Here is a 17,161-nt window from a genome sequence, read left to right on the forward strand (position 1 = left end):
TAACCACTAATTGGGATTATTTAAATTGTGTACACCACCTCAGAGGGAAGTCAAAGGCAGGAGGATGGGGGATGGTACACAGAAGAGGGAAAACCACAGACTTGTTACAATTCACACGAATCCCAGAATATGTTCAATATTCCTTTACTAAATTAAGCAGGGCTGGCTTAGAGGTACACATACATGTCATGAAAACATTCATGTCATCTGCAGATAGACTGAGTATTTCCTATTTACCCAGAATGGTCAGGCCAGAGATAACCGGGGATGCCCTGATTGCACACACCAAAGGCTCGATAGCAAGGGCAAATATCAAGGGGGACAGAGGGCAACCCTGCCTTGTCCCCCTCTCTAATAAGACATCTTGAGTAATAAGGCCATTCACCGTAACTCTGGCAGCCGAACAAGTATATAAAAATCTAACCTATGTTAAGATCGAAATGTAGCTGCTATTTGACTGACAGGAATCCAGCGTTTCTGGGCGGAAACCTGTCGTTTTCTAGGTGTGTCTGAAAAAAAAAATGCAGACGTGCCCATGCTTTTTAAGGAGGGCCTCTGACGTCAGCGATGACCACTTCCAGCGTCCTGTGCCGCAAGAATTGTGGATGACCTTGTCTGGAGCAGATAGGAAAAATCTTCAATGTTTTGGGAATTGCTTTGCGATCAGTCCCCATATTGCGATGCATTCGGTATTTCTGCATGGGCTTTTTAGAAGAAACTGCAATCCTTACTGAATGAGGTCCATAGTACACAACACAGCATACACATAACAGTAAATGTCAGGAATACATAGACAAGAAGTACTCATGTTACCTGAAGCCTATGAAATGCAAATCGAACAACACAAAAAAAATATATATATACATAATATAAATATATCAGCAGCTTTCACATTCCAAAAAGAGTAGGAAACATGCTTTATTATTTAAAAACGAGTGTTCTGAACACCATAATCCTGCTATTAGATTGTGGGTCATTGTAGTTTTACTATATTTGTGAGTCGAGCATGCATTCTGTGAATCAGACACAGCCGGCAGCCATCATAATCACCATCACCAGGCCACAACTTTCACCAGTGTTTGAGTACCTGTAAGTTAACGCCACCAAAACAGTCACACTTGCTTTTTTTGTTGTTGTTGTCATTTTGGCTGCAATTTGCATCAACACACTCTTACTGTACTTTGGCCACATCTACACAGCCCCTTCAATGAACATCCTGGCCTACTTATTGTATTTAGTCGCAAGAGCAACTTGCATGGAGAAAAAGACACGCATTTTTGTCTACTATGTATGAGGTCCTTACTATCAGTGGAGTGTCCTGCAGCATACAAATAGGATATTCATCTACTTTAGATAAAAAAGGCAATATACAGGTATATGTAAAACATTAAATATATAAAATAATTTCACCTGGTAAAAAAATAAGAATTTACTTACCGATAATTCTATTTCTCGTAGTCCGTAGTGGATGCTGGGGACTCCGTAAGGACCATGGGGAATAGCGGCTCCGCAGGAGACTGGGCACATCTAAAGAAAGCTTTAGGATTATCTAGTGTGCACTGGCTCCTCCCCCCATGACCCTCCTCCAAGCCTCAGTTAGGATACTGTGCCCGGACGAGCGTACACAATAAGGAAGGATCTTGAATCCCGGGTAAGACTCATACCAGCCACACCAATCACACCGTACAACTTGTGATCTGAACCCAGTTAACAGCATGATAACAGAGGAGCCTCTAGAAAAGATGGCTCACTACAGCAATAACCCGATTTTTTGGTAACAATAACTATGTACCAGTATTGCAGACAATCCGCACTTGGGATGGGCGCCCAGCATCCACTACGGACTACGAGAAATAGAATTATCGGTAAGTAAATTCTTATTTTCTCTAACGTCCTAAGTGGATGCTGGGGACTCCGTAAGGACCATGGGGATTATACCAAAGCTCCCAAACGGGCGGGAGAGTGCGGATGACTCTGCAGCACCAATGAGAGAACTCCAGGTCCTCCTCAGCCAGGGTATCAATTTTGTAGAATTTTACAAACGTATTTGCTCCTGACCAAGTAGCTGCTCGGCAAAGTTGTAAAGCCGAGACCCCTCGGGCAGCCGCCCAAGATGAGCCCACCTTCCTTGTGGAGTGGGCATTTACAGATTTTTGGCTGTGGCAGGCCTGCCACCGAATGTGCAAGCTGAATTGTACTACAAATCCAACGAGCAATAATCTGCTTAGAAGCAGGAGCACCCAGCTTGTTGGGTGCATACAGGATAAACAGCGAGTCAGTTTTCCTGACTCCAGCCATCCTGGAAACATATATTTTCAGGGCCCTGACAACGTCTAGCAACTTGGAGTCCTCCAAGTCCCTAGTAGCCGCAGGCACCACAATAGGTTGGTTCAGGTGAAACGCTGAAACCACCTTAGGGAGAAACTGAGGACGAGTCCTCAATTCCGCCCTGTCCGAATGGAAAATCAGATAAGGGCTTTTACAGGATAAAGCCGCCAATTCTGACACGCGCCTGGCCCAGGCCAGGGCCAACAGTATGACCACTTTTCCTGTGAGATATTTTAACTCCACAGATTTAAGTGGTTCAAACCAAATGTGACTTTTGGAACCCAAAAACTACATTGAGATCCCAAAGTGCACTGGAGGCACAAAAGGAGGCTGTATATGCAGTACCCCTTTTACAAACGTCTGAACTTCAGGGACTGAAGCTAGTTCTTTTTGGAAGAAAATTGACAGGGCCGAAATTTGAACCTTAATGGACCCCAATTTCAGGCCCATAGACACTCCTGTTTGCAGGAAATGTAGGAATCGACCCAGTTGAATTTCCTCCGTCGGGCCTTACTGGCCTCGCACCACGCAACATATTTTCGCCAAATGCGGTGATAATGTTTTGCGGTTACATCCTTCCTGGCTTTGATCAGGATAGGGATGACTTCATCCGGAATGCCTTTTTTCCTTCAGGATCCGGCGTTCAACCGCCATGCCGTCAAACGCAGCCGCGGTAAGTCTTGGAACAGACAGGGTCCTTGCTGGAGCAGGTCCCTTCTTAGAGGTAGAGGCCACGGATCCTCCGTGAGCATCTCTTGATATTCCGGTTACCAAGTCCTTCTTGGCCAATCCGGAGCCACGAATATAGTGCTTACTCCTCTCCATCTTATCAATCTCAGTACCTTGGGTATGAGAGGCAGAGGAGGGAACACATACACTGACTGGTACACCCACGGTGTTACCAGAGCGTCTACAGCTATTGCCTGAGGGTCCCTTGACCTGGCGCAATACCTGTCGAGTTTTTCCCAACGGTTTATAATCATGTGGAAGACTTCTGGGTGAAGTCCCCACTCTCCCGGGTGGAGGTCGTGCTGAGGAAGTCTGCTTCCCAGTTGTCCACTCCCGGAATGAATACTGCTGACAGTGCTATCACATGATTTTCCGACCAGCGAAGAATCCTTGCAGCTTCTGCCATTGCCCTCCTGCTTCTTGTGCCACCCTGTCTGTTTACGTGGGTGACTGCCGTGATGTTGTCCGACTGGATCAACACCGGCTGACCTTGAAGCAGAGGTCTTGCTAAGCTTAGAGCATTGTAAATGGCCCTTAGCTTCAGGATATTTATGTGAAGTGATGTCTCCAGGCTTGACCATAAGCCCTGGATATTCCTTCCCTGTGTGACTGCTCCCCAGCCTCGCAGGCTGGCATCCGTGGTCACCAGGACCCAGTCCTGAATGCCGAATCTGCGGCCCTCTAGAAGATGAGCACTCTGCAACCACCACAGGAGGGACACCCTTGTCCTTGGTGACAGGGTTATCCGCTGATGCATCTGAAGATGCGACCCGGACCAATTGTCCAGCAGGTCCCACTGGAAAGTTCTTGCGTGGAATCTGCCGAATGGGATTGCTTCGTAGGAAGCCACCATTTTACCCAGAACCCTTGTGCATTGATGCACTGAGACTTGGCTCGGTTTTAGGAGGTTCCTGACTAGCTCGGATAACTCCCTGGCTTTCTCCTCCGGGAGAAACACCTTTTTCTGGACTGTGTCCAGGATCATCCCTAGGAACAGAAGACAAGTTGTCGGAACCAGCTGCGATTTTGGAATATTGAGAATCCAATCGTGCTGCCGCAACACTACCTGAGATAGTGCTACACCGACCTCCAACTGTTCCCTGGATCTTACCCTTATCAGGGAATCGTCCAAGTAAAGGATAACTAAAATTCCCTTCCTTCGAAGGAATATCATCATTTCGGCCATTACCTTGGTAAAGACCCGGGGTGCCGTGGACCATCCATACGGCAGCGTCTGAACTGATAGTGACAGTTCTGTACCATAAACCTGAGGTACCCTTGATGAGAAGGGTAAATTTTGACATGAAGGTAAGCATCCTTGATGTCCCGAGACATCATGTAGTCCCCTTCTTCCAGGTTCGCAATCACTGCTCTGAGTGACTCAATCTTGAATTTGAACCTCTGTATGTAAGTGTTCAAAGATTTTAGATTTAGAATCGGTCTCACCGAGCCGTCCGGCTTCGGTACCACAACAGTGTGGAATAATACCCAGTTCCCTGTTGCAGGAGGGGTACCTTGATTATCACCTGCTGGGAATACAGCTTGTGAATGGCTTCCAAAACTGTCTCCCTGTCAGAAGGAGACATCGGTAAAGCCGACTTTAGGAAACGGCGAGGGGGAGACGTCTCGAATTCTAATTTGTACCCCTGAGATATCACCTGAAGGATCCAGGGGTCTACTTGCGAGTGAGCCCACTGCGCGCTGAAATTCATTGAGACGGGCCCCCCACCGTGCCTGATTCTGCTTGTAAAGCCCCAGCGTCATACTGAGGGCTTGGCAGAGGTGGGAGAGGGTTTCTGTTCCTGGGAACTGGCTGATTTCTGCAGCCTTTTTCCTCTCCCTCTGTCACGGGGCAGAAATGAGGAACCTTTTGCCCGCTTGTCCACGAAAAGACTGCGCCTGATAATACGGCGTCTTCTCATGTTGAGAGGCGACCTGGGGTACAAACGTGGATTTCCCAGCTGTTGCCGTGGCCAACAGGTCTGAAAGACCGACCCCAAATAACTCCTCCCTTTAATAAGGCAATACTTCCAAATGCCGTTTGGAATACGCCTCACCTGACCACTGACGTGTCCATAACCCTCTACTGGTAGAAATGGACAACGCACTTAGACTTGATGCCAGTCGGCAAATATTCCGCTGTGCATCACGCATATATAGAAATGCATCTTTTAAATGCTCTATAGGCAAAAATATACTGTCCCTATCTAGGGTATCAATATTTTCAGTCAGGGAATCCGACCACGCCAACCCAGCACTGCACATCCAGGCTGAGGCGATTGCTGGTCGCAGTATAACACCAGTATGTGTGTAAATACATTTTAGGATACCCTCCTGCTTTCTATCAGCAGGATCCTTAAGGGCGGCCATCTCAGGAGAGGGTAGAGCCCTTACAAGCGTGTGAGCGCTTTATCCACCCTAGGGGGTGTTTCCCAACGCACCCTAACCTCTGGCGGGAAAGGATATAATGCCAATAACATTTTAGAAATTATCAGTTGTTATTGGGGGAAAACCACGCATCATCACACACCTCATTTAATTTCTCAGATTCAGGAAAACTACAGGTAGTTTTTCCTCACCGAACATAATACCCCTTTTTTTTGGTGGTACTCGTATTATCAGAAATGTGTAAAACATTTTTCATTGCCTCAATCATGTAACGTGTGGCCCTACTGGAAGTCACATTTGTCTCTTCACCGTCGACACTGGAGTCAGTATCCGTGTCGGCGTCTATATCTGCCATCTGAGGTAACGGGCGCTTTAGAGCCCCTGACGGCCTATGAGACGTCTGGACAGGCACAAGCTGAGTAGCCGGCTGTCTCATGTCAACCACTGTCTTTTATACAGAGCTGACACTGTCACGTAATTCCTTCCAACAGTTCATCCACTCAGGTGTCGACCCCCTAGAGGGTGACATCACTATTACAGGCAATCTGCTCCGTCTCCACATCATTTTTCTCCTCATACATGTCGACACAAACGTACCGACATACAGCACACACACAGGGAATGCTCTGATAGAGGACAGGACCCCACTAGCCCTTTGGGGAGACAGAGGGAGAGTTTGCCAGCACACACCAGAGCGCTATATATATATACAGGGATAACCTTATATAAGTGTTTTTCCCCTTATAGCTGCTGTATCTTTAATACTGCGCCTAATTAGTGCCCCCCCTCTCTTTTTTAACCCTTTCTGTAGTGTAGTGACTGCAGGGGAGAGACAGGGAGCTTCCCTCCAACGGAGCTGTGAGGGAAAATGGCGCCAGTGTGCTGAGGAGATAGGCTCCGCCCCCTTATCGGCGGCCTTATCTCCCGTTTTTTTATGTATTTTGGCAGGGGTTAAATGCATCCATATAGCCCAGGAGCTATATGTGATGCATTTTTTGCCATCCAAGGTGTTTTTTTATTGCGTCTCAGGGCGCCCCCCCCAGCGCCCTGCACCCTCAGTGACCGGAGTGTGAAGTGTGCTGAGAGCAATGGCGCACAGCTGCAGTGCTGTGCGCTACCTTGTTGAAGACAGGACGTCTTCTGCCGCCGATTTTCCGGACCTCTTCTGCCTTCTGGCTCTGTAAGGGGGCCGGCGGCGCGGCTCTGGGACCCATCCAGGCTGGGCCTGTGATCGTCCCTCTGGAGCTAATGTCCAGTAGCCTAAGAAGCCCAATCCACTCTGCACGCAGGTGAGTTCGCTTCTTCTCCCCTTAGTCCCTCGATGCAGTGAGCCTGTTGCCAGCAGGTCTCACTGAAAATAAAAAACCTAAACTAAAACTTTCACTAAGAAGCTCAGGAGAGCCCCTAGTGTGCACCCTTCTCGTTCGGGCACAAAGATCTAACTGGGGCTTGGAGGAGGGTCATGGGGGGAGGAGCCAGTGCACACCAGATAATCCTAAAGCTTTCTTTAGATGTGCCCAGTCTCCTGCGAAGCCGCTATTCCCCATGGTCCTTACGGAGTCCCCAGCATCCACTTAGGACGTTAGAGAAATAATGTATTACAACCTGTATAACCTGCGTTGGACTGGCTGACCGGAGAACCACTTCCAGTCCATTTATGCCAGGACAATGTTTAGAATCACCTGGATCACTGCACTTGCACCTGCAATCACCTACAACTCAGGTAGTGGGTGTAAAGAGCCGGGTGCTTCTAAACATTGATCCGGAATAAATGGAACGGAAGCGGTTCCCCGGTCAGCCAGTCCGAAGCTGACTACAACATTGGAATAATGTTAGTTGCACATAAACTGTAACATATTATAAAACCTATATTTTATTGAAACCTATATTATAATGAACAGCAGATACATTGTACAAAGCGGGTATGTGCACAGAGAAAAAGAAATCATGATAATTGCAACTAAAATATAAACAGTGCACACAAGTCATTTAGAGAGCACAAGGAGAGAGAGAACCGCACGGTCATACAGTAACATAAGGGGACACGCAAAATAGCAAGGAAATTGCACCCATAAACATACGAAGATATGTAGAATAAGCAATCTAGAATGTCAGAAAACATTTTGAGACTTCTATGTTGTACCAGGAGCATAGTGCCACCGCTTGGTGGAGGGTATTTTTCACAGAGAAAGGTAAAGTACAAACATACTGCAACCACCAGGCAAAGAATGTATCTGCCCTTTCTAATGTTAATTAACATTTCCAACCAATCCATATGAAACAAATAGGAAATATGTTAATTAGTAAGGTTAATGTCAGGGTATCAAAGGAGATCCATTGGGAAAGTATGGTTTTCTTCCATGCCACAGCAATTTTGGCTAATAAAACACGTCTCACAAGGGCTTTGGGTAGATTGGAAATTGAATATATGTCTCAAGAGGCCCACTCAGGAGAAATAGCAACTCCACATATAGTGGTAAAGGAGCGCCTTGGGTGCATGACATTTAAAACAATTAGAATCTGAAGATATACCCATTAAACAACACAATTTAGGGGTGTTGTAAGCATGGTGCAGTAGCTTGTAATGCATTTCAGTGTAAGAAGCAGAAATGAAAGTTTTGTTAAGATGAGTAAAAGCAATAAGAATAGTTTTAAAAGGGGTATTAGGGAGATCTATTGCCCATTTAGCCATGCCGGAATGTATCTTATAAAGGTCTTTAGAGCGTTTAATATGGATATACAAAAATGACATAGAACAGCTGCCCCCAGGGCAGCAATGCAACACACCATCGAGCACATGAGTCCTATCAACATCTGCTAGTGTAGAAAGGGGTGTAGTATGGTATGCCGGCGGTCGGGCTCCCGGTGACCAGCATACCGGCGCCGGCATACCGACAGTGTGGCGGACGCAAATGAGCCCCTTGCGGGCGCGCCGCGCTATTGTATTCTCCCTCCAGGGGGGTCGTGGATCCCCACAAGGGAGAATAAGTGTCGGTATGCCGGCTGTCGGGATCCCGGCGCCGGTATACTGTGCGCCAGGATCCCGACAGCCGGCATACTGAAGACCACCTGTAGAAAGTAGTTTAACCCATACTTACTGACATTCTGGCTGCCCCATGTGGGAGGGATAGCCAGGTCGGTCAAACAGGGGGTGTGGCCTCATCATGGGTCGGCGGTACAGAGGTGTGGACGTGCAATCCCGTCATCATCATCAATGCTGATTACCATAATTAAAGAATGGGGGGATGGGATTATGATGACACAGATCGTCTCATCTGCCACCCCGGTGCCCTTCTGGGGGGCCGGGAGTACCACCCAATTTTTGGGAGCCTCCCGGCTGATCTGGGAGAATAGGCAAGTATGACTTAGCCACATAACTACGGAGCTGGAAGTAGGCAAATAGAGGAAATATGAGGTGGGGGAACGCTTCCTGTAATCGATCATGGGGGAACATTCTAAGCGTTGGTTCATCCAAAAGGTGGAAAACTAAACGGAGACCTTGTTGGCTCCAGTAGTGTAATAAAGGTGAGCTAGAGTGAGCTATTCCCGTATTATGATATAATGGGAGAAAAATAGTATTATGAGCCGAGATACCCATCCTAGAGCGTGATAAGCACCAGGCAGCATATGTAGTAGTGAGTAATAAATTGTCAGAGAAACCTATAGCCAGGGGTTAAAGTGAGCCAGAACAGGGCGGAACTGCATTCCGTCAGTTCCACTGGGAGACAGAACACAGTTCCGCCTCCTCCGGCTCACCTAACCCGATGTGTGCCCGGCACCACACAGGGAGATGCCAGGCGCCTGTTGAGAGTGTGTTACCAGCGGGTGCCCGGCTCTCTCTCCACAGTGGAAGCCGGCGGCAGGAGCTCACTACTGAGCTCCTGCTTCCGGCTCCCGGCTCTGTCAGTACGCGCTATGGGAGAGATGTCATAACATCTCTCTCACAGTGCTGAGTGAGGAACAGACGCCAGGAGGATCACAGCGGTCGGATGCGGGAGCGGGGCTTGGTAAGTATGGTGTGTTTTTTTTTTAAACATGTGTGAGTTAGTGTATTAGCGGCGCGTCTACTGGGGGCAACCTACAGGGGGCAAACTACAAGGGGGCAAGCTACAAGGGGGCAAGATACTGGGGCAAACTACAAGGGGCAAACTACAAGGGGGCAAGATACTGGGGGCAAGCTACTGGGGGGAAACTACAAAGGGGCAAACTACAGGGGCGCATTACTACTGGGGGCATAACTACAGGGGCGCATTACTACTGGGGGCATAACTGCAGGGGGGTAAACTACTGGGGGCATAACTACAAGGGGGCAAACTACTGGGTGCATAACTACAGGGGCTAAACTACTGGGGGCTAAACTACTGGGGGCTAAACGACAAGGGGGCAAACTACAAGGGGGCTAAACTACTGGGGGCATTACTACTTGGCGGCTAAACTACAGTAGGGCTAAACTACAGGGGGCAAACTACAGGGGCAAACTACAGGGGGGCATTACTACAGGGGCTAAACTACTGGGGGCGTTACTATTTGGGGGCATTACTACTTGGGTTCATTACTACTTGGGGTCATTACTACTTGGGGCAAACTACATCGGGCTAAACTACTGAGGGCATTACTGCAGGGGCTAAACTACATGGGGCAAACTACATGAGGACTAAACTACAGGGGCATTACTACTTTGGAGCTAAACTACAGGGGGCTAAACTACAGGGGGGCTAAAGTACAATGGGGCAAACTACAGGGGGGCTAAACTACTGAGGGCATAACTACAGGGGCTAAACTACTGGGGGTATTACTACTTGGGGACATTACTACTTGGGGCAAACTACTGAGGGCATTACTACTGGGAGGCTAAACTACAGGGGGCATTACCACTGGGGGATAAACTACATGGGGCAATCTACATGAGGACTAAACTACAAGGGCTAAACTGCTGGGGGTATTACCACTGGGAGGCTAAACTAAATTGGGGGTAAACTACTGGGGTCATAACTGCAGGGGCATTATCACTAGGTACTAAACTACAGGGGAAATTACTACAGGTGACATTACTACTGAGGGCAATACTACACGGGGGCATTACCATTAAGGGCATTACTAGTGGGGGCACTACTAATGAGGGCATTGTAAAGGGGGCACTTCATAAGAGGCATCACTCCTGGGGACATAAGGGGCACTACTACTGGGGGCACTGCATAAGGGGCACCACTACAATGGGCTCTATATAAGGGGCACTACCACTGTGGGCACTACCAGTACAGTGGACATTGCATAAGGAGCACTACTACTGTTGGCATTGTAAAAGGGGTGGTACTGCTGTGGGCATTGGGTATTACGGGTTGCTACTACTGTGGTCATTATGGTCATTATGTGTATTAGGGGTGCTACTACTGTGGGCATTATTACTATTGTGTGGACCAAGCCCCTTTCTTTTTGAGACCACGCTCCTTTATTGCATGGGCACCGGGGAAGGGGGGGGGGGGGGAATCCACCACCTCTCTAGGATCACTTTAAGCAGTGCCGTAACTAGACATTTTAGTGCTTTGTGCAAGAAATGGCATTGGCGCCCCCCCCTTATGTAAAATAGAGGCTGTGTGCACCCTAGGCACGCACAAAAAAATATAGGGGCATGGCTTCATGGGGAAGGGGTGTAGCCACAAAATGATACCAATTCATATTATGGTGCACAGTAGTCTCCATCATTCAAATTACACCGTACAGTAGCGCCACTACACCAGGTAGAGCCCCTTTTACACATTACGGTGGACAGATTACCCTTTTTACACATTACGGCAGCCAGTCCCCGTTTTTACACATTACGGCAGACAGAGTGCCCTTTTTACACATTACGGCAGACAGCGTCCCCCTTTTTACACATTACGGCAGATAGCATCTCCCTTTTCACACATTACGGCAGACAGCGTCCCCTTTTTACACATTATGGAAGACAGCGTCCCCCCTTTTTACACATTACGGCAGACAGCGTCCCCTTTTTACACAGTACGGCAGACAACGTCCCCTTTTTACACATTACGGCAGATAGCGTCCCATACACATTACGGCAGAAAGCGTCCCCCTTTTTACACATTACGGCAGCCAGCTTCCCCCTTTTTACATATTACGGCAGTCAGCGCCCCCCTTTTTACACATTACGGCAGGATAGATAGATAGGTAGATAGAATAGTTGATACTTACCATCTCTCCGCTGGCTCAGGCCGTCAGGATTCTCGGTGTTGGCAGCTGCGGAGGCAGGGGAGAAGGAAGAGGAGGGAGGGGGACTCGGGAGCCGCAGCAGCGCAGAGTAATTGCTGGCGGCGCCGCATGCAGCTGTCCCTTTCCTTCCGCATTGGCTGGCCACCGCTGTGAATGCTGGGATGAGGGAAGCGCATCCCAGCATTCACAGCAGCGCCGACCAGCCAATGCGGAAGGAGAGGGACAGCTGCAGCGGTGCCGCTACCAATTACATAGCGCTGCTGCGGCTCCGGAGTCCCCTTCTCTCCTCCCCTGCACCCGGAGCTTCTCCTCTCCTCCTCTGGCGCACACAGCACAGGCGGCTTGTAATGAGTCAATTTGACTCATTACAAGCCGCTGACTTGGAATGCTGGCAGTTGCGCCCTCAGTGCGACTGCGCTGTGTGCAGGCACACCTGGCACACACGTTGTTACGGCTCTGATCTTTTAGCACTGCCTATAACATTTTAAAAGCAATTGGTGCAAACAGAATCATTGCTGAGTACCACATTGTTCGTTCTACGTAAGGGTGCAGAATATGATTACTGCAACAAGTAGGAAAGATTCTTACTTCTGAAACCATCTTGTGAATGTACTTCAGTCTCTCTCTGGTGGGTAGAAGCAGTGTGCACCTCTTAAACAATAAACCTGCAGAGTGGTAAAACATAAAATAAATAAGAATTTACTTACCGATAATTCTATTTCTCGGAGTCCGTAGTGGATGCTGGGGTTCCTGAAAGGACCATGGGGAAATAGCGGCTCCGCAGGAGACAGGGCACAAAAAGTAAAGCTTTAGGATCAGGTGGTGTGCACTGGCTCCTCCCCCTATGACCCTCCTCCAAGCCAGTTAGGTACTGTGCCCGGACGAGCGTACACAATAAGGGAGGAATTTTGAATCCCGGGTAAGACTCATACCAGCCACACCAATCACACTGTACAACCTGTGATCTGAACCCAGTTAACAGTATGATAACAGCGGAGCCTCTGAAAAGATGGCTCACAACAACAATAACCCGATTTAGTTAGCAATAACTATGTACAAGTATTGCAGATAATCCGCACTTGGGATGGGCGCCCAGCATCCACTACGGACTCCGAGAAATAGAATTATCGGTAAGTAAATTCTTATTTTCTCTATCGTCCTTGTGGATGCTGGGGTTCCTGAAAGGACCATGGGGATTATACCAAAGCTCCCAAACGGGCGGGAGAGTGCGGATGACTCTGCAGCACCGAATGAGAGAACTCCAGGTCCTCTTTAGCCAGAGTATCAAATTTGTAAAATTTTACAAACGTGTTCTCCCCTGACCACGTAGCTGCTCGGCAGAGTTGTAATGCCGAGACCCCTCGGGCAGCCGCCCAGGATGAGCCCACCTTCCTTGTGGAATGGGCCTTAACAGAATTAGGCTGTGGTAGGCCTGCCACAGAATGTGCAAGTTGAATCGTGTTACAAATCCAACGAGCAATCGACTGCTTAGAAGCAGGTGCACCCAACTTGTTGGGTGCATACAGTATAAACAGCGAGTCAGATTTTCTGACTCCAGCCGTCCTTGAAATGTATATCTTTAAGCTCTGACAACGTCCAACAACTTGGAGTCTTCCAAGTCGTTTGTAGCCGCAGGCACTACAATAGGCTGGTTCAGGTGAAACGCTGACACCACCTTCGGGAGAAAATGCGGACGCGTCCGCAGCTCTGCCCTATCTGAATGGAAAATTAAATAAGGACTTTTATAAGATAAAGCCGCCAGTTCTGATACTCTCCTGGCCGAAGCCAGGGCCAGTAACATAGTCACTTTCCATGTGAGATATTTCAAATCCACCTTCTTAAGTGGTTCAAACCAATGGGATTTGAGGAAATCTAAAACTACATTTAGATCCCACGGTGCCACCGGAGGCACCACAGGAGGCTGTATATGCAGTACTCCTTTGACAAAAGTCTGGACCTCAGGAACTGAGGCCAATTCTTTTTGGAAGAATATAGACAGGGCCGAAATTTGAACCTTAATAGATCCCAATTTGAGACCCATAGACAATCCTGATTGCAGGAAATGTAGGAAACGACCCAGTTGAAATTCCTCCGTCGGAGCATTCCGACCCTCGCACCATGCCACATATTTCCGCCAAATGCGGTGATAATGCTTTTCGGTGACTTCTTTCCTTGCCTTAATCAAGGTAGGAATGACTTCTTCAGGAATGCCTTTTTCTTTTAGAATCTGGCGTTCAACCGCCATGCCGTCAAACGCAGCCGCGGTAAGTCTTGAAAAAGACAAGGACCCTGCTGAGGCAGGTCCCTTCTCAGAGGTAGAGGCCACGGATCGTCCGTGACCATCTCTTGAAGTTCCGGGTACCAAGTCCTTCTTGGCCAATCCGGAGCCACTAGTATCGTTCTTACTCCTCTTTGCCGTATAATCCTCAATACCTTTGGTATGAGAGGCAGAGGAGGAAACACATATACCGACTGGTACACCCAAGGTGTTACCAGCGCATCCACAGCTATTGCCTGCGGATCTCTTGACCTGGCGCAATACCTGTCCAGTTTTTTGTTGAGGCGAGACGCCATCATGTCCACCATTGGTTTTTCCCAACGGTTTATTATCATGAGGAAAACTTCTGAATGAAGTCCCCACTCTCCCGGGTGAAGATCGTGTCTGCTGAGGAAGTCTGCTTCCCAGTTGTCCACGTCCGGGATGAATACTGCTGACAATGCTATCACGTGATTCTCCGCCCAGCGAAGGATCCTGGCAGCTTCTGCCATTGCACTCCTGCTTCTTGTGCCGCCCTGTCTGTTTACATGGGCGACTGCCGTGATGTTGTCCGACTGGATCAACACCGGTCTTCCTTGAAGCAGAGGTTCCGCCTGGTTTAGAGCATTGTAGATTGCTCTTAGTTCCAGAATGTTTATGTGAAGAGACTTTTCCAGGCTCGTCCACACTCCCTGGAAGTTTCTTCCCTGTGTGACTGCTCCCCAGCCTCTCAGGCTGGCGTCCGTGGTCACCAGGATCCAATCCTGTATGCCGAATCTGCGGCCCTCCAGTAGATGAGCCTCCTGCAACCACCACAGAAGAGATACCCTTGTCCTTGGAGACAGGGTTATCCGCTGATGCATCTGAAGATGCGATCCGGACCATTCGTCCAGCAAATCTCCCTGAAAATGTTTTGCGTGAGATCTGCCGAATGGAATCGCTTCGTAAGAAGCCACCATTTTTCCCAGGCCTCCTGTGCATTAATGCACTGATACTTGGCCTGGTTTTAGGAGGTTTCTGACTAGGTCGGATAACTCCCTGGCTTTCCCCTCCAGGAGAAATACCTTTTTCTGGACTATGCCCAGAATCATTCCTGGGAACAGCAGACGTATCATCGGAAAACACAGCTGCGATTTTTGGAATATTTAGAATCCACTCGTGCTATCGTAGAACTACTTTAGATAGTTCTTTTCCGACCTCCAACTGTTCTCTGGAACTTGCCCCTTTCAGGATATCGTCCAAGTAAGGGATAATTAAGATGCCCTTTTCTTTGAAGAGAGTCATCTTTTCGGCCATTACCTTGGTAAAGGCCCGGGGTGCCGTGGATAATTCAACGGCAACTTTTGAAACTGATATTGACAGTTCTGTATCACGAACCCGATGTACCCTTGTTGAGAAGGGCAAATTTGGACATGGAGGTAATCCTTGATGTCCAGGGACACCATATAGTCCCCTTCTTTCCGGTTCGCTATCACTGCTCTGAGTGACTCCATCTTGATTTGAACCTTTATGTAAGTGTTCAAAGATTTCAGATTTAGACTATGTCTCACCAAGCCGTCTGGCTTCAGTACCACCATATAGTGTGGAAGACTAATACCCTTTTCCTTGTTGTAGGAGGGGTACTTTGATTATCACCTGCTGGAAATACAGCTTGTGAATTTTTCCCAATACTGCCTCCCTGTTGGAGGGAGCCGTTGGTAACGCAGACTTCAGGAACCTGCGAGGAAAAGATGTCTCGACTCTCCAATCTGTACCCCTGGGATAATACTAGTACGATCCAGGGGTCAACTTGCGAGTGATCCCACTGCGCGTTGAGACTCTTGAGACTACACCCCCACCTAACCTGAGTCCGCTTACACGGCCCCAGCGTCATGCTGGGGACTTGGCAGACGCGGTGGAAGGCTTCCTTTCCTGGGAAGGAGCTGTCTGCTGCAGTCTACTTCCCTTTCCTCTATGTCTGGGCAGATATGACTGGCCTTTTGCCCGCTTGCCCTCATGGGAACGGAAGGATTGAGGCTGAAAAGACGGTGTCTGTTTCTGCTGAGATGTAACTTGGGGTAAAAAGGTTGGATTTCCAGCTGTTGCCGAGACCCCCAGGTCCGTTGGACCGACCCCAAATAACTCTTTCCCTTTATACGGCCATACTTCCATGTGTCGTATGGGATATGTATCACCTGACCACTGTCGTGTCCATGACATCTTCTGGGAGATATGGATCACGCACTTATTTTGATGCCAGAGTGCACATATCCCTCTGTGCATCTCGCATACATAAATATATAATGCATCCTATTAAATGCTCTATATCAATCAAATATTTTCAGTCAGGGAAACCGACCAAGCCAACCCAGCACTGCATCTCCAGGCTGATGGCGATCGCTGGTCGCAGTATAACCACCTTATGTGTGTATATACTTTTTAGGATATTTTTCCAGCTGCCTATCAGCTGGCTCCTTGAGGGCGGCCGTATCTGGCGACGGTAACGCCACTTGATAAGCGTGTGAGCGCCTTATTCATTCCCAACGCGCCCTAACTTCTGGCGGGAAAGGGTATAACGCCAATATTTGCTATCGGGGTACACCCACGCATCATCACACACTTTATTTTATTTTATCTGATTCAGGAAAAACTACAGGTAGTTTTTTCACTCCCACATAATACCCTTTTTTGTGGTACTTGTAGTATCAGAAATATGTAACACCTCCTTCATTGCCCTTAACGTGTGGCCCTAATAAGGAATACGTTTGTTTATTCACCGTCGACACTGGATTCAGTGTCGGTGTCTGTGTCTGTGTCGACCGACTGAGGTAAATGGGCGTTATTAAAAACCCCTGACGGTGTTTCTGAGACGCCTGGACCGGTACTAATTGTTTGTCGGCCGTCTCATGTCGTCAACCGACCTTGCAGCGTGTTGACATTCTCACGTAATTCCCTAAATAAGCCATCCATACCGGTGTCGACTCCCTAGAGAGTGACATCACCATCATAGGCAATTGCTCCGCCTCCTCCAACATCGTCCTCATACATGTCGACACACACGTACCGACACACAGCACACACACCGGGAATGCTCTGACAGAGGACAGGACCCCACTAGCCCTTTGGAGAGACAGAGGGAGAGTTTGCCAGCACACACCAAAAAAACGCTATAATTACATAGGGACAACCTTATATAAGTGTTTCTCCCTTATAGCATCTTTAATATATTTATGTCGCCAATTTAGTGCCCCCCCTCTCTGTTTAAAC

The 17,161-nt window shown here is 48.3% G+C and overlaps 1 protein-coding gene across 5 annotated transcripts in view; it reads right to left on the reverse strand.

Moving 5' to 3' along the window:
• The window catches only part of FBXO47 (F-box protein 47), an 873,621-nt gene that overhangs the window by 422,289 nt on the left and 434,171 nt on the right, over positions 1–17,161 (reverse strand). For all 5 annotated transcript variants that reach the window (XM_063959707.1, XM_063959704.1, XM_063959709.1 and 2 more), the window contains exon 4: positions 12,247–12,323. In XM_063959707.1, coding sequence (XP_063815777.1) covers positions 12,247–12,323 — 77 coding nt within the window. The remainder of the gene's footprint in view (positions 1–12,246; positions 12,324–17,161) is intronic.

Source organism: Pseudophryne corroboree, chromosome 3 (genome assembly GCF_028390025.1).
Source record: "Pseudophryne corroboree isolate aPseCor3 chromosome 3, aPseCor3.hap2, whole genome shotgun sequence".
Taxonomy (NCBI): domain Eukaryota; kingdom Metazoa; phylum Chordata; class Amphibia; order Anura; family Myobatrachidae; genus Pseudophryne; species Pseudophryne corroboree.